Source organism: Schistocerca piceifrons, chromosome 3 (genome assembly GCF_021461385.2).
Source record: "Schistocerca piceifrons isolate TAMUIC-IGC-003096 chromosome 3, iqSchPice1.1, whole genome shotgun sequence".
In the NCBI taxonomy this organism is placed as follows: Eukaryota; Metazoa; Arthropoda; class Insecta; order Orthoptera; family Acrididae; genus Schistocerca; species Schistocerca piceifrons.
The window spans coordinates 339116761-339135874 of record NC_060140.1 but is presented as its reverse complement, the minus strand read 5'-3'; the positions used below and the strand labels follow the sequence as shown (position 1 = coordinate 339135874).

Genomic DNA, 19114 nt, shown 5'->3' with positions numbered 1-19114 from the left:
ATCGAGAAAGTACAGTACATACTGACGAAACCAAAATGGGCTCTAACATGGAAATTAAGCGTTTCCGGACACATGTCCACATAACATCTTTTCTTTATACGAGGGTCAGTCAAAAAGTAATGCCTCCTATTTTTTTTTCTACGTTTAATTGTCAGGAAATTTAAAAGCAATTACATAGGTTGAAAACCACAACATTGAGGATCATTTTGTCATTTTTCAATGTACTCTCCGCCCATCTCTACAGTTTTGGTCCATCTTTGAACAAGGGCATGTATCCCAGCACGGTAAAAATCACAGCTCTGCTTCCTAAGCCATTGACGCACGGATGTTTTGACGGCCTCCTCATCTTCAAAATGAATCCCACGATGAGCTTCTTTTAGTGGCCCGAACAGATGGAAGTCTGATGGTGCCAGGTCAGGGCTGTATGGGGGATGAGGCAAAACTTCCCATCCAATTTTGACAATCTCGTCAGAGGTGTGACGACTGGTGTGTGGTCTTGCATTGTCATGCAAAAGAAGAACATCTGCCATTGATTTTGTTGGGCGAATTCGCTGAAGACGTGCTTTAAGTTTGTTGAGGGTTGTGACGTATTGAACATAATTTATTGTGCATCCCTGCTCCAAAAAATCAACCAGAATCACACCCTCTGTATCCCAGAAAACTGTTGCCATAACTTTCCCTGCCGATCGCACAGTTTTGAATTTTTTCTTCCTCGGCGAGCTTGTGTGACGCCACTCCATTGACTGCCTCTTTGATTCGGGTTCAAAAAAATGCACCCATGTTTCGTCCCCGGTCACAATTTTTTTCAGAAACTCATCTCCCTCCAAACGGAAGCGCTGCAAGTGTTGGGAGGCTATTGTTTTCCTTGCCTCTTTATTCTGATCGGTTAACATTCTTGGAACCCACCGTGCACAAACTTTTGAGTACCCCAATTGTTTAATAATCGTGATCACACTGCCTTTACTAAGAGAAATAATGCGACACACTTCATCTGCAGTCACCCAACGGTCACCACGAATGATGTCATCAACTTGCTGAATGTTGTGTGGAGTCACTGCACTCACCGGCCTGCCGCTCCGCTTTTCGTCAGTCAACGGTGTTTGCCCTTCAGCTTCCTTACAACGACGAACCCATCGTCTAACAGTGCTGACATCCACTGTCACAACACCATACACCTTCTTCAGTCTTTCATGAATGCGTATGGGCGTTTCACCTTCTGCATTCAAGAATTCAATCACACAACGCTGTCTCAAACGAACATCGATGTCGGCCATCTTGCAAACTTCTGCTGTGCTGCCACCTGTTGACACAGAAAGTTACTACTGCAGTGGATTGCAGAAGAAGGTTTGAGGAATGGCGCCAAATTCAAATTTTTCACTTAACTTAATTTCTTTAAGTAGAAAAAAAATGGGAGGCATTACTTTTTGACCGACCCTCGTATATGTGTGAGGAATGTTTTCTGAGAGTTTGGCCGTACGTTTTTGTAACACCCTGTATAGATGTAGCAGTCAGTACGAACAGGCTTAGATGGTGGGGTCGTGCTACACGCATGGGAGAAGCAAGGTTACACAAGAGACTCATGGGTTCAGCAGTAGAGGGTTGGAGGAGTCGGGATAGAGGAAGGAGCAGGTACCTGGATTCCGTTAAGAATGATTTTGAAGTAATAGGCTTAACATCAGTAGAAGCACCAATGTTAGCACTGAACAGGGGATCATGGAGGAATTTTATAGGGGGGACTATGCTCCAGACTGAACGCTGAAAGGCATAATCAGTCTTAAATGATGATGATGATGATGATGATGATGATGGTGATGATTTAAAAAATATGTCTACCAGCTATAATCTTAACGAGGCCGTATACGAATGGGCGTGAGTGCCGAACCTCTGAGGAATATCTTGAGCTCTGACGGTAGGCTGGGAGTGACGTCACGCGGTTGATAGACGCTCGGGTTCGGCAACGAGGCGAGGCGTGGTGACCGCGTCAGAGCGCTGACTGCCGGCCGCCGGCTGTTTACTGTGGGAGCGCGCCGAGGCCACAGCCACAGGAAGGGCTCGTTACGTGGCGGCCCGCCGCCTCTGCCCTGCTCTGGGCGGAGCTGCCCTGCTGGGCCACAGTCGCTCGCCGCGCGCGCCCCACTCCGGACGCCGCCGACGCTACCCGAACCCCGAAGTCGCCGACGTCGACGGCGCCAGTCGCCGCTAACACGCGCATTCCTGCAAGTCTCCCTCATACCGTAAGACATCCTCGTCGGCATCTCGTACCTCACTGGATCCTCCTGCAACGATGTACGCGTTGTTGCACCTGACTCGGTGACAGCGTGTGTTGTTGCAAGTTCGTGCAAAAGTTGAGTGTCGGTGATCTGTGTAGTGTTCTCTCACACCTTCAGAGCTCGTGACTTGTCCAGTATACTACGCCACGTGCTAGGAGAGTCGAATGGGACAACAGCGACTGGCTCCGACTGGTCCTTTTAAAAACGCGTTGACGTCACCGCACTCGCAGCCAATCGTCCGCATCCTACAACCAATGGCGGCGACCATCGTTTGTGTGTCACAGGAGGCCCCGTTCTGGGAGCCACTGGTTCAGGTTTGGTCGTCCGCTCGCAGGTGCTTCTCGACGGCGCTCTCAAAACGGCGAGTACATCACAGCATGCTTGCTGTTTATTCCTATTTCGCATACAGTGAAGGAATTTTTCCAGTCCAGAAATAGCGATCAAAGTAACATAGTTCCTGAATGGGGCTGCGATCACTGTGGATGTTTTGTGTACAAAGCCGTCTAGATTGCTTAATGTATTTCTTTCATCAAGTCAACGCCTTGCGTAGGCACTGGTTTTATTGATTTCTACACTGAACGTCATTTCACAAGTTTGGTCTGATGATGGGAGTAACAGAAGCGGCTTTATAAACAAAGAAATGTATTAAGCGATCTTGATTCCTTTTGTTTAGGCAAAAAATTCAGAAATTATTTATATGATGCAAATCACTGAATAATTTTATTCCACTTCAAGAAGTGGATGTTGGCCCAGTGCGAAACCAATGGAAATCATCAGGACTGATGTTTCCCTCTGTTGATTAACCTTCCTATTTCCAACTCGTGTTTTGTTAAAATGTAATACTTGTCACAGCATGCGCTAAGATAGCAACCCTCTGACGTGCTCGTACCAATTTTCTATAGTGGCTCTTATCTTCTGTCATGTGTAGCTGCTGTCTTACCTCTTCATTTCACAATCTGCCTCTTAACCTAAATCCAAGAAGAGACCTCAGAAACCTCTCGTAACGACTTCAATTCTTTGTTCCTCTCCTTTCCTCAGAATTTAGTTTTCACCACTGTAAGAGCAGGCTTAGCCACCTCGTTGGGCTGTCTCAGTGTTACCTCTTTCCTCCTTGTTCTGGTGACGCACCTGCTTTTCCAGCGTTATATTTCTGTATGTTTTAAACCACACTTGAATTAGTTTTATACATTGATAAATTTGTGACGAACTATTTGAACACATTTCTATTTCCTTCTTATTTATCACTATTTTTGCCCTTCTTCCATGCTTCTCTTCTACCACCAGTACATCTATTTTATTTACAGGTACAGCCACTCGTTAAGTTACAAAACATTATTTATTTTAACCACATTTCGTTACAAAGCGCTTTCACTGGCTGCTAGGCGAACCCGGTCGTCCGCAAAACATGGTCGTCCGCAAATTAAACAATAAATTTGTCCCTTCCCATATCCATCCTCTAGAAGATTTTAGGATAAATATATTACTAAAAATCCCTGGCCAAAAAAATTTTACGTTCACGTCTTAAATGTTTTCTATTTCATTAGGAGTATTCTGAGGAAAAAGTCATCAATAGGACGACACTAACCCGTGGCGACCGAGCGATAAACTTTTATATTGAGGATTATATGTTTTATAGTTTTTTGTCAGTTTATAAGTTACTGATGACTTAATAAAATCAAAATTAAGTACTTTCTTGCTTTTGGGATGCTTTTAGTATTCTTTATAATATTTTATTTTCAGTGTTTCTTTCTTGCAATGTGGGTACTGTCTACGATGTTCTTGAACACAATGTAGTACAAATTCCTTTCGTTCCTTATTACAATCAATATTCCGTGAAACTCTTGCTTTAATTTAGCATGCCCTTCGGCGGAGTCATTAACCGACTCTTACTCCTTAATTATCCTTTTAGCGTCTAAATATGAAGTGCTGCTCGTCCACGTCGAAGTGCATTCTCAAATAAAACTAGTGTCCCTAATCTTCAGGCAAGAGAATAGATATCCGTTCTTGTTTGACACGAAACCGGCCAACCTTTTCTCTGTAATGAAGATGAGGTTGAGTTAGAAGAGGCATATTAACTATTTAAAATCAGTAATAAATGATAATCAAAAAATAATAACCTTATCATATAATCGTTCATCCAATTCTCCACAAAAATGAATATATCCCTTTTTCAGTTTGTAGATTGTCTCTGTCCAAACTTGCTACATTTTTGTTTTGGTTTGTTCGTCTATTTCATCATCAAAAAGCGTTAACAGAGACAACTGTTCCGTTAAATACAACAACTGGATACTTAATTTCCTCATAGCTGCTTTTTAAATCGTGGAATCTATCCTTTCAGATGATCTTTTAAGAAACAGAGATCCAGATTAGGAGTTTTTGCAGCACCACTGTACTGAAGTCATTGCTTGACATAAACAGTTACAATGAAATAAAAGATACTTCTTAATGAATTCTTATTTTCAACTAATAATTCCAGTTGTGATCTTAGCAGAAATACGCTTATGCAATAAATTGATCTTGCCATTATCCTTGCTTGATTCATTGCTACAAGAGGCTATATCTTCAGGTTGTCTCCAAAGTCTCTTTCCAAAGATATTGCACAGATCTCGGTTATCACCTTCACTGTGAATTTATTTAATTCATTTTCGCAAAAGTCTAACATATGCTTAATTTCTGACTCATTAAAAAACAAATCCACAATCTTTTTGCCAGTTTCAAAATTAGTGACGCTGACACTTTTCCAGCTTTCTCTCAAATGCTTAAAAACTGGTCAGTCAGGACTGCTTGTTACACCATGATCTTTAGATTTAAATACACTTTTTAAGATAAGTACGTATGTGAGATGATGGTGTGGGAAATACAACTCCCTTCGCGAATTGTGTGCAAGTAAGACGCATTCCCCTTTAAGACGGCCAGTGTGAGGCAATTGAGTCGCTGCAGAGAATTTGTACATTTTCTTCTGTAACCCAATACGTTAATGCTTTCGAAACAGCGTTCGTCTGCTCTTTACCGGAACCATTCTGTACGTTTGGAATGTCAAAGAGTTGTTCTCTGTCCCCAAAAATAACAGCGCTTGGAGGCTTTTCTTCTTTTGGCTCCCTGACATTCAATGCTGTCAACAGTTCTACCATCCCAATGAACAGTAAGAACTGCAGGAATGTCATTCTTAAAACCGGATTTTATTATTTCAGGTAGTTCTCTTCTCTTTTTTTCTCTCTGATTCTGTGAAGATAAGAATTACTAATACAGATCTCTTCAGTATTGTTAGCAAGTGCCTCTGCTGCTAACTGAAGAATGTATTCACACTCTCAAATATATGATCATTTGCAATTGTAAATTTCACATCACAGCCTGATTTTGACGTGTTTATCTTTTCGTTATTAGTCATATTTATTACGATACTTCAAAGTTTAGTAACTCACTGCCCATTGTTCGAAGAATTTGCAGTGAATTAAGAGTACGAATTGCGAATCCTAATCTGAGGTAAGCATAGTTGGGCAGCCTGAAATTGTCTTCATATTTCGAAATGTGTCACAGAGAGCTGAATCCTACGTTGAAGGATGGACTGAAAAAAACTGATTCGCCCGGCATTCAATCGCACAACCTTTCGGTTTCCAGCCACACGATCTACCGGTATATCACCACAACACACGAGAGTTTGCTCCATCTTACTGCGTTCTAGAGGCGTTGCTGCTCTCTCTAGTCATTGCAGAAACCTACCACGTGAATCAGTGTATCAACCGGGTTAGTAGAAACTGGATCAAAATCCCTACAGCAGTTCCTGAGATAAGTCTTCGTATACAGACCAATGTGAGCTTGCGACTTCAATTTACTAGGGAGGATCGCAAAGTAACGCACAACCTTTTTTTCTCCCCTGGTATTGCAGCTGGAATTTTGAAATTGCACGACGATGTAGTTTGAAGTTAGCGCTACAGAGGGCATTTGTTTTCATGTGCAGGTCTAGCGAGAGAAGACTGAACTGTGAAACAAGCATGTGCGCATGTTACTGTCATCAACTTGTGAATAGCAGTGAAATGCAGCTCGATATTTGTTGTCCAAAGGGCATAAAACGAGTAAAATTCACAGAGACGTGCATAGCGGGTATGGAGACGACTGTATGGACTGCAGCAATGTCTGCAGGTAATGTGCATTCTTCCAACAGGACCATGTGAACCTTAATAATTCGTCACGCTGCGGGCGGCTGGTAACTGCTGCCACCCCGCAGAATGTCGAAGCATTTGATGCAGCACTTTCGAACTACCGGCGCGTGCAGCTACAATCCTTATTGCAGCAGTACAATATTTTCTATAGTGCGATGTACGATATTGCTCTTGATACGATGGAATTTCGTAAAGTTGGTGTTCGCTGGGTGCCAAAGAAGTTAACAGACAACCACAAGGGTCAGCGTATGATTACAAGCTTGGATCACTTAATGCGTTACACCGCAAATGGGCATGACTTCCTGAAAAGAATGGTCACTGGTGATGAGTCTTGAGCGTACATGCTGTTTCCCCAGAACGAAAAAAATTCAGAATGACTCAATATACAAGGAAAGTGCTTGTTACAGTGTTCTGGGATACGCATGGTGTGTTTCTGGTGGACTTTTCGGAACACTGTACCACTGTTACGTTGCAGCCTACATTAAAATTCTGATTAGGTTGAGTCGTGCTCTTCGTGACACACGCCACAACATTAATGCTAACGGTATCAAAGCTGTTCATGACAACTTCCCCCCCCCCTCGCCCCCCCCCCCCCCTCCCGGCACCCACAGTTTGCTGCTCCTGTTCGTGAGAAAGTCGCCAAATTTGGGCGAGAGATTCTCCAGCATCCACCATACAGTCCGGACCTTACACAGCCGGACTTTCATCTATTTGGTCCCATGAAGAAATTCTTGGTAGGCCAACGATTTCTTAGAGATGTATAAGAGAAATAGAGAAATCAGCAGTCCGCAGCTGGCTATGGCTATACTCCAACCAACGGACTTCTACCAACAGGGCATATTGAAACTGGTACCACGTTGGGGGGAAATGTGTAAATAACGTCGGTGACTATGTACAAAACTAGATACAAGATGTAAGTTCATTTGTGATTTTTCTTATTTGTTACCTATTAAACATTTTTGTAATGATACTGTTGTGCATTACTTTACGATCTTCCCTCGAATCACTGGAGCAAGTGATCCGCTACTCACTTGCATTATCTCTGCTGTGATGTAGGATTAATTTTCGACAATGAAACTTATAACAAGATCCTAAAATACAACGCAGTGTACAGAACAAGTAGAAATTCGCAAAAAGCCGAAAAAGGGGCACAGATGAAGTTTTACAAAGTTATGACATTACCTGCTACGCTTTATACATCTAAAAGCCGGGCTCCCGAGGAAAAGGATATAAGCAGGACCGAGTTTGAGGAAGTGAGATTTTTGCGTAGTGTTAATGCACCAGAGAATATCGCTTCAGAAATCAAGGTTTTAGAAATTAATTACAAGTTCACTGAATACACAAGCAAATGGATCTCAACAGAGACATGTAGATAGACTGCTTGAAAATATACTTTCAGTGCACATGCTTCACTATAAACCTATAAGGACAACACATAAGGGAAAAGCTCGGAAGCAATGTCTGGATTTTTATGAACGGAACAGCTGTTATCACCTAATCCATGAAGGATGAAGAAAAAAAGAATATGAATAAAATGACTTCATACCGTCTATTTTCCCTGCTGGAAATTATAACGCAAACGTTTGGTGATTCCTCGTTCATACGAGTAGAATATAAGTCTTTAACTGAGGTCGCCTTTACTTAACTCCTGTAAGGGACCTTAAGTCGACGGAACAGTGATATTGCATTCGATTTAACCACTGCTGAATTTCCCTGCCTATTATAGGTAATTAACAGACAAATTAAGTCCCTTTCTGACTGTTAAATGAAAGAGAACTCTTGTTTTGGAGTCGATGGAAGATAGTTCTGTATCTTTCGCGCCGGCCGGGGTGGCCGAGCGGTTCTAGGCACTACAGTCTGGAACCGCGCGACCGCTACGGTCGCAGGTTTGAATCCTGCCTCGGGCATGGGTGTGTGTGCTGTCCTTAGGTTAGTTAGGTTTAAGTAGTTCCAAGTTCTAGAAGATTGATGACCTCAGAAGTTAAGTCCCATAGTGCTCAGAGCCATTTGAACCATTTTTTTTTTATCTTTCGCAAGTAACATTTATCCAGTTACACATTCTTCGTCTTGGATGCGGGATTTTTTGGCATGTTAGCTCATCAATTAGTCCGACATAAAGATATTAGATGTTTCGTACTGTCGATAAATAACTACTTTTACATTTGTGTTTTTGCGTGTCTTTGTGACGTTGGGCAATGAACGAATCATTACTACAAAAGGCTCATAAGAAGTTCCAAGTAACAGCTTTTACGACGGTGATTGTGTATTGAGTCGGGCACCTAGAAACGACGGAGAGGCTTCCTTCCACCATAGCCATCAGTGGTTCACAACCCCACAACAGGCTACAGCAGTCCACCCGCCCCACCGCCACCCCACACCGAATCCAAGGTTATTGTGCGGTTCGGCCCCCCAGTGGACGCCCCCCTCCCTCCCCCCTGGGAACGTCTCATACCAGACGAGTGTAGCCACAGATGTTTGCGTGGTAGAGTAATTATGGTGCATGCGTACGTGGAGAAAGTGTTTGCGCAGCAATCGCCGACATAGTGTAACTGAGGCGGAATAAGGGGAACCAGCCTGCATTCACCGAGGCAGATGGAAAACCGTCTTAAAAACCATCCACAGGCTGGCCGGCACTCTGGACCTTGACGCTAATCCTCCGGGCGGATACGTGCCGGGAACCGGCACACCTTCCCTCTCGGGAAGCAGCGCGTTAGACCGCGCGGCTAGCCGGGCGGTACGACCGTGATAGACGGAGTAAACAAGAAAGTGCAGAAACCATGCACTACCTTACGCGCCGGTCGCCGAAGTGGCGTCAAATCGAGAGACCTGCACCAGGCGAACGGTCTACCCGACGGGAGGCCCTAGCCACACGACATTCCCATTCCCACTGTACAAGGTGTTCCACATATCTTGTCCCTCCTAGTAGCTGTAAAGGGAAGATCTGGCTTTCCCCACAGTCGCAAGTCATGCTGAAGATGTCATGTTTGAACGTGACAGAACACCATTGCACTGGCGTCTGCTTGTAATAGTATTTCTTAACAAGAACTGCAACGATGTATGGACTACAAGGAACCTGCGGGTCTCACACTGCACCATTGGCCTATAGGATCGTCTCAGCTCACGGTATATAACTTTTATTTTTGGCGGTCTTTGCGCCTTCCTTTAGGGGAACTGTGACGTCGCAGAGCAACAGCAGAGAATGCAGTAACTCGTGGTATGCTTGCAAAAGTATGGAAAGAGTTTGGCTGTCTTCTGGATGCTTATCGAGCGTCTGGTGAAGGTCACATTGAACATGATGGAGTAAATGAAAACTTTGATTACAAACTTATTTTAAAAGGTACACCAAGGTTGTATGTACCAGTATGTAAGCCCTCGTTAAACTAAATGTTTCTTTTGAAAGTAAACTGCCTTTTAGTCCTATGCGTACGTTGAAATTGATCACAAGTTCCTATCTTCGTTCTTGTAGAAGAAGTAGTACTCAAATCGGATGAATCATTTTGAAAAATGCAAAATGTGCCACTGATCTCAAAGGTGTCGGCGGCTGTACGCTGCGCAGAATGTGTTGCAGGGAACGCACGGCGAAGTAATTGCGAATAGACGTAAGCCCCTGTCGGTGAAACTCTAGTGTTGATTCCTGTTCTGCTCCAATGTCGTCCTCGGGAGGAGCCGTGATAATGCTATGAGTCTGAGCGTGTCGTATGCGCACTGGACGAGGAGAATGAGTAGTCTGAGACGCCTCATTGATATAGCCGTGAGGGCCCCAGCATTGGCGCTGATGACCTCCCAGGGTCACTGGCTGAAGGAGCCGAGGCATCGCGTGCACGCTATCACTTTGGCGCGTCGTGCGTGCTGATTCTCATACGAAGACTCGTAGGTGCTGCCGATGGTGACGTCCTTTTTAACCGTTTTTACTCATGTAATGTATTACCCCAGAGATACTTGATGTATTGTCAGAGACTTTTAGGTGTTCTGATAGAACATACCCTGACACGCACATAAATCAGCCACAAACATACGCACACGCACACACACAATTGCCCATGCAAGGAGACTGCAGTTCATCACGTATTCTACGGAGCAAAAGGTGCGTGACCTCCGGCAGCTCGTTGCATAATCCATTCTGCACTGAAGCGCCAAAGAAACTGGTTTAGGCATGCGTATTCAGATACAGAGATACGTAAACAGGCAGACTAAGGCGCTGCGGTCGGCAACGCCTATATAAAACAGTAAGTGTCAGTCGTAGTTTTCAGATCGGTTACTGCTGCAACAAGGCAGTTTATCAAGATTTAAGTGCATATGAACTTGGTCTTATAGTCCGCGCACGAGCGATGAGACACAGAATTTCCGAGGTAGAAGTAGGGATTTCCAGTACGACCATTTCACGAGTGTACCGTGAATATCAGGAATCCGGTAAAACATCAAATCTCCGACATCGCTGCGGCCGGAAAAAGATCCTGTAAGAAGGGCAGAAACGATGACTGAATTGTTCAACGTGACAGAAGTGCAACTCCTCAGCAAACAGCTGCAGATTACACAGCAGGTCCATCAACAAGTGTCAGCGTGCGAACCATTCAACGAAACATCATCTATATGAGCTTTCGGAGCCGAAGGCCCACTCGTGTACCCTTAATGACTGCATAACATAAAGTTTTACGCCTTGCCTGAGTCCGTCAACACAGAAATTGCACTGTTAATGACTGGAAGCATGTTTCATGGTCGTACGAGTCTCGCTTCAAATTGTATCGGGCGATTGGACGTCTGCGAGTATGGAGACAACCTCATGAATCCATGGACACTGCACGTCAACTGGGGACTCTTCAAGGTGATGGAGGCTCTGTAAAGGTGTAGGACGTGTGCAGTTGGAGTGAAATGGGACCCGTGATACGTCTAGATACCACTCCGACAGGTGACAGGTACGTAAGAATCCTGTCTTATCATCTGCATACATGCCCATTGCGCATTCCGACGGACTTCGGAAATTGCAGCAGGACAATGCGACACCCCACACATCCACAATTGCTACAGAGTGGCTACAGGAACACTCTTCTGAGTTTAAACACTTCCGCTGGCCATCGAAGTCCCCAGACAAGGAAATTGGCTTCAAAAATGGTTCAAATGGCTCTGAGCACTATGGGACTTAACATCTGTGGTCATCAGTCCCCTAGAACTTAGAACTACCTACACCTAACTAACCTAAGGACATCACACACATCCATGCCCGAGGCAGGATTCGAACCTGCGACCGTAGCGGTCACGCGGTTCCAGACTGAAGCGCCTAGAACCGCACGGCCTCACCGGCCGGCGACATGGAAATTATTGAGTACATCTAAGATGCCTTGCAACGTGCTGTTCAGAAGAGATCTCCACCTCTCTTACTCTTACGGATTTATTGACAACCGTGCAAGATCCATGGTGTCATTTCCCTCCAGCGCTACTTCAGTCATTAGTCGAGCCCATCCATGTCGTGTTGCGGCATTTCCGCGTCCTTGCGGGGGCCCTACACGATATTAGACAGGTGTACCAGTTTCTTTCGCTCTTCATTGTAATACGCTAACGAAAACGAATGTAACACCAAGAAGGAATTGTTCGACATAAACGAAAGTTGGTAGGCCTGTTGCTACATCTGTAAGAGGATGTCTATTCAGATTTCACGCTAGACATTCAAGAGTGACGCTACTATGAGGATGTAAATACGTTTCCTTTAAGTACAAGCCGTAACTGTCGTGAGCGTTAGGTACCTTTGAGATTGGATGCGGCGAGTTGATGTCAGTCAAGAATGTCTTTAAGGCGACAAAGACGCCGTTATCAACACCTCACGAGTATGAACGAGGTTGTGTAATATGACTACGAGGAGCTACATATTCCTTCTGTGATACCACAGAAAGACTTGCTAGGAATGTAGCCACCGTACGTGATTGCTGGCAGCAGTGGTCACGAGAATATCCGGTCGGAAGCAGACGGGGATCTGGACGGCCACGTGGCACTACCGATGGGGAAGATCGTGTTCGGGATATGGCTTTGGCGCATCGTACTACTGTACGAGGGACACCCGTGGTCTAGGGGTAGCGTCTTTGATTCATAATCAAAACGCCTTTGGTCCCGGGTTCGATCCCCGCCACTGCCTAAATTTTGATAAATAATCAGCATTGGCGGCCGAAGACTTCCGGCATAAGAAGTCAGCCTCATTCTGCCAACGGCCTTGTCAAAGAGGGCGGAGGAGCGGATAGAGGTTCAGGGCACTCTCTTGTCCTCGGGGTGGGAAATTGCCCCTAAAGACGGAAGAATCAGCAATGGTCAACGACATGAGGATGCAGAAGGCAATGGAAACGACTGCTTTAAAGGCACGTAACGTGTATCCACAGGACATGTGGCCTGTAATTGAAGAAGTGTCATGATCTCTCCATTGGCAAAAGATTCCAGAATAGTCCCCCATTCGGATCTCCGGGAGGGGACTGCCAAGGGGGAGGTTACCATGAGAAAAAGATTGAATAATCAACGGAAGGATAACGTTCTACGAGTCGGGGCGTGGAATGTCAGAAGCTTGAACGTGGTAGGGAAACTAGAAAATCTGAAAAGGGAAATGCAAAGGCTCACTCTAGATATAGTAGGGGTCAGTGAAGTGAAATGGAAGGAAGACAAGGATTTCTGGTCAGATGAGTATCGGGTAATATCAACAGCAGCAGAAAATGGTATAACAGGTGTAGGATTCGTTATGAATAGGAAGGTAGGGCAGAGGGTGTGTTACTGTGAACAGTTCAGTGACCGGGTTGTTCTAATCAGAATCGACAGCAGACCAACACCGACAACGATAGTTCAGGTATACATGCCGACGTCGCAAGCTGAAGATGAACAGATAGAGAAAGTGTATGAGGATATTGAAAGGGTAATGCAGTATGTAAAGGGGGACGAAAATCTAATAGTCATGGGCGACTGGATGCAGTTGTAGGGGAAGGAGTAGAAGAAAAGGTTACAGGAGAATATGGGCTTGGGACAAGGAGTGAAAGAGGAGAAAGACTAATTGAGTTCTGTAACAAGTTTCAGCTAGTAATAGCGAATACCCCGTTCAAGAATCACAAGCGGAGGAGGTATACTTGGAAAAGGCCGGGAGATACGGGAAGATTTCAATTAGATTACATCATGGTCAGACAGAGATTCCGAAATCAGATACTGGATTGTAGGGCGTACCCAGGAGCAGATATAGACTCAGATCACAATATAGTAGTGATGAAGAGTAGGCTGAAGTTCAAGACATTAGTCAGGAAGAATCAATACGCAAAGAAGTGGGATACGGAAGTACTAAGGAATGACGAGATACGTTTGAAGTTCTCTAACGCTATAGATACAGCAATAAGGAATAGCGCAGTAGGCAGTACAGTTGAAGACGAATGGACATCTCTAAAAAGGGCCATCACAGAAGTTGGGAAGGAAAACATAGGTACAAAGAAGGCAGCTGCGAAGAAACCATGGGTAACAGAAGAAATACTTCAGTTGATTGATGAAAGAAGGAAGTACAAACATGTTCCCGTAAAATCAGGAATACAGAAATACAAGTCGCTGAAGAATGAAATAAATAGGAAGTACAGGGAAGCTAAGACGCAATGGCTGCAGGAAAAATGTGAAGACATCGAAAAAGATATGATGTCGGAAGGTCAGGCTCAGCATACAGGAAAGTCAAAACAACCTATGGTGACATTAAAAGCATCGGTGGTAACATTAAGAGTGCAACGGGAATTCCACTGTTAAATGCAAGGAGAGAGCAGATAGGTGGAAAGAATACATTGAAAGCCTCTATGAGGGTGAAGATTTGTCTGATGTGATAGAAGAAGAAACAGGAGTCGATTTAGAAGAAATAGGGGATCCAGTATTAGAATCGGAATTTAAAAGAGCTTTGGAGGACTTACAGTCAAATAAGGCAGAAGGGATAGACAACATTCCATCAGAATTTCTAAAATCATTGGGGGAAGTGGCAACAAAACGACTATTCACGTTGGTTTGTAGAATATATGAGTCTGGCGATATACCATCTGTATTTCGGAAAAGCATCATCCACACAATTCCGAAGACGGCAAGAGCTGACAAGTGCGAGAATTATCGTACAATCAGGTTAAACAGCTCATGCATCGAAGCTGCTTACAAGAATAATATACAGAAGAATGGAAAAGAAAATTGAGAATGCGCTAGGTGACGATCAGTTTGGCTTTAGGAAAAGTAAGGGGCGAGAGAGGCAATTCTGACGTTACGGCTAATACTGCAAGCAAGGCTAAAGAAAAATCAAGACACTTTCATAGGATTTGTCGACCTGGAAAAAGCGCTCGACAATATAAAATGGAGCAAGCTGTTCGAGATTCTGAAAAATGTAGGGGGTAAGCTATAGGGAGAGACGGGTCATATACAATATGTACAACAACCAAGAGGGAATAATAAGAGTGGACGGTCAAGAACGAAGTGCTCGTATTAAGAAGGGTGTAAGACAAGGCTGTAGCCTTTCGCCCCTACTCTTCAATCTGTACATCGAGGAAGCAATGATGGAAATAAAAGAAGGTTCAGGAGTGGAATTAAAATACAAGGTGAAAGGATATCAATGATACGATTCGCTGATGTCATTGCTATCCTGAGTGAAAGTGAAGAAGAATCAAATGATCTGCTGAACGGAATGAACAGTCTAATGAGTACACAGTATGGTTTGAGAGTAAATCGGAGAAAGACGAAGGTAATGAGAAGTAGTAGAAATGAGAACAGCGAGAAACTTAACATCAAGATTGATGGTCACGAAGTCAATGAAGTTAAGGAATTCTGCTACCTAGGCAGTAAAATAACCAATGATGGACGGAGCAAGGAGGACATCAAAAGCAGACTCGCTATGGCAAAAAAGTCATTTCTAGCCAAGAGAAGTCTACTAATATCAAATACCGGCCTTAATTTGAGGAAGAAATTTCTGAGGATGTACGTCTGGAGTACAGCATTGTATGGTAGTGAAACATGGACTGTGGGAAAACCGGAACAGAAGAGAATCGAAGCATTTGAGATGTGGTGCTATAGACGAATGTTGAAAATTAGGTGGACTGATAAGGTAAGGAATGAGGAGGTTCTACGCAGAATCGGAGAGGAAAGGAATATGTGGAAAACACTGCTAAGGAGAAGGGACAGGATGATAGGACATCTGCTAAGACATGAGGGAATGACTTCCATGGTACTAGAGGGAGCTGTAGAGGGCAAAAACTGTAGAGGAAGACAGAGATTGGAATACGTCAAGCAAATAATTGAGGACGTAGGTTGCAAGTGCTACTCTGAGATGAAGAGGTTAGCACAGGCAAGAAATTTGTGGCGGGCCGCATCAAACCAGTCAGTAGACTGATGACCAAAAAAAAAAAACTACTGTATATCTTCAGCAGCAATTCGAGCACCACAGTGCTACATCGATCTATTACAGATCGGTTACTTCAAGAAAAGGTCCAAGGCACACTCACTGTAGAGTGCATTCCACTGATCCCATACCACCGCCATTTGCGAGTTCAGTAGTGTCAAGCGAGAGTTCATTGGAACACAGCGCAGAGGTCTGTTGTGTTTTCTGATGAGAGCTGGTTTTGCTTCGGTGCCAGTGGTGACCTTGAGTAGGTTTGAAGGAGGCCAATCGAGGCCCTGCAACCAACCTGTTTGTGTGCTAGGAATACTGGACCTACATTTGGAGTTACGGTTTGGGCTGCGATTTCGTATGACAGCAGGAGCACTCTCGTGGTTATCCCAGACACCTTGACTGCAAATATGTACGCCAGTTTGGTGATACGGCCTGTTGTGCTGCCATTTATGAACAGAAAACAGCACTCCAGGGGGTGTTTTCCAACAGGATAGCGCTCACCCACATACCACTGTTGTAACCCAACATGCTCTACAGAGCGTCGACATGTCCTTTGGCCTGCTCGAACGTATGGGACATAGTCAGACGATAACTCCAGCGTCATCCACAAACAGTGTTAACTGTCCGTCCATCGATCGGCCAGGTGTAACAGGTATGGAACTCCATCCCACAGACGGAGTTTCGGCATCTGTGCAACACAGTTGATGCACGTTTGCATGCTGGCATTTAGTATTCTGGCGGTTACAAAGGTTATTAATGTACCAGCGTTCCACATTTGCAATTTTTTATCTCGTGCTTACATTAACCAGTGACATTGCAATGTTAATAACTGAAATATGATACAAATGTAGTCCCCAAATTTGATTACTCTGCATTGATTAGTTTTTGGTGCTGCGATGTTTTTTCTCTCAGTGTATTATAAATGCGTGCGGCGGCATCAGTTTGTGTGCAAGTACCTGAGATAGATGAATTGCTACTTTAGCAGATAGTCGTTAGTTTAGTTAAAGAGTTTAGTTAAATATTCTCGGTATTTTGTTGTTTGTTACGAGTTAATCAGTAAAAGTAACACTCCGAGGAAACGTCGTGCCCACAGCTTTTATGGGGGAATTACATCTATCCGACATATTACTCATACCGAAAGTACTTCTAACTGTTACATTTTCACGACTAAGCCGCTGAACTGATTTCGATGAAATTTGAGATGGAGTTAGCTTGAACTCTGACGAAGAATGCAGGCCACCATAGTGTGTAGTACAAGATACTTGTTGATTTGAAGAATATTACGTAAATTAGGGAAAATACTAACCCTTTGAAAAAGCTGTTTACTCTTTGACTTTTATCATATTTTGAGAAAATTTCTTTATTGGTTCAGATCTTCTACACAGTACAGTTCAACGTAATGAATACAACACATATACAATCCTCAGCGTGTTTAATCAGTACTTCCATACCAATATTATTAAATGTGAAAGTATCTCTGTCTGTTACGTTTTGCCGGCCGGGGTGGCCGAGCGGTTCTAGGCGCTACAGTCTGGAACCGCGCGACCGCTACGGTCGCAGGTTCTAATCCCCCCTTGGGCATGGATGTGTGTGATGTTCCTAGGTCAGTTAGGTTTAAGTAGTTCTAAGTTCTAGGGGACTGATGACCTCAGAAGTTAAGTCCCATAGTGCTCAGAGCCATTTGAACCATTTTTTATTACGTTTTCCCGACTAAACCACTCAATTCTGTTCGATGAAATTTCGTATAGAGATAGATTGAACCTTGAGAAAAAACATTAGCTTCTTTAGAAATAAAAAGAATACTACCCCTAAAAGGGTGAATTAGGGAATGCAGCTTGGTAGTTTTACTTTAGTGAACATAAATCACGTTAAAAAATTATTAAATTTGTTGCGCAATGTGCGTGTTGTATATTGTATAGCTACTTCAATAGCACGATGCATAGATAAGCGCTCCGGTCCACGCTCCTTCGCATGCGCTGCTCGGCAGTGATGCTTGCGTGCGCCACTGCGTCGTGCTTTGAGGCAGTCGAGTTGAGTGGGAAGGGGGGGGGGGAGGAGGAGGTGCGATAGGCTGTCGCACATTGCCGCCTTTGCTTACCTGAACAAGCAGACTTACGAGGGCAGCTGCCGTTGTTGCAGGTACAACAGTTTACTTTCTCACTATAACTCATCATAAGAAAACTACGCCGGCAGCGTAGAATGAAAACGTCCCTTCCATACAGCAATACATCCAGGAACGGAAGCTTTCAGTCCCTTTGTACTTTCATTGTGAACTTGATGCTGGGATGAAAATAATTAAAATGATCCAGGAAACTGTGAAGGACAGCCGATAGTTCGAGAAGCTTCCTTCTACTTCAATAGTATTTTGTACATGTCGAAACAGTAAGCGCATTTTTTCTCGTTTTTGTTTATGAGCGAAGTTGATGGAAACAAATTTTGTGTCTGCCTGTACATCCTTACTGAGCCGCTGGAATGAATTTCTGAAGACAAACTGCCCTAAAACATCAGCTGTATGGCAGACACTGATACGAACAAGTAAGTGTGCTGTTAAATGAGGTAAATGAAAATCATAGATGGCGTAACATCACAGAGGTATGAATTCCTGAAGAGACAAAAACATGAAATTGTATTTTGTTCAAGACAGAATCATCCAACAAAACACCGTCGGAAATCGTGAGCTCCATTAAGGAAATACCGCCTCGAGATGAATATTAGATGTTAGCGTCCTTGTTGTTGATCTAGATTGGTCGCCATGTTCATGTACAGGGTGGAAAGACACAGTTCATAAAGCAAGTAAAGGTGTCGCAGGATTGGGCGTGTTGAGAAATGATGTTAAGAAACAAATTCGATATACGGCCTTCGAGGAACGATTAGTATCAGTTGTTCTCATAGCGGTTCTAGGCGTTTCAGTCAGGAACCGCGCGCCTGATACGATCGCAGGTTCGAATCCTGCCTCGGGCATGGGCGTGTGTGATGTCCTTAGGTTAGTTAGGTTTAAGTAGCTCTAAGTTCTAGGGGATTGATGACCTCAGATGTTAAGTCTCATGGTGCTCAGAGCCATTTGAACCATTTTTTGTTCTCATAGCGTAGACGATAGCGTACGAGTATGCTCTGCCATGTCAAATTTTTGTATCGCTCTTATTCGGTTTTAGGTTACCATACGAAAACACGTTTGAATTTGCGCATGCACCGACCTGATAGGCTAACTTCAATGCAGTTTACCTCGGAAATGGCTAAATGAATCGGATCTTTTTCTGAACAGTTATTTCTCAGAACAACGTACGCTGCAATACTGCAACACCCTTAGGAGCCTTACAGATAGTGTCTGA

At 44.0% G+C, this 19114-nt stretch overlaps 1 protein-coding gene across 2 annotated transcripts in view; it reads left to right on the top strand.

Annotated features, from left to right (window-relative positions):
• Window positions 1-2114: 2114 nt before the first annotated feature.
• Window positions 2115-19114, top strand: part of LOC124789121 (slit homolog 2 protein) — a 642438-nt gene continuing 625438 nt past the window's right edge. For both annotated transcript variants that reach the window (XM_047256411.1, XM_047256410.1), the window contains exon 1: window positions 2115-2631. In XM_047256411.1, coding sequence (XP_047112367.1) covers window positions 2435-2631 — 197 coding nt within the window. In that variant the 5' untranslated portion in view covers window positions 2115-2434. The remainder of the gene's footprint in view (window positions 2632-19114) is intronic.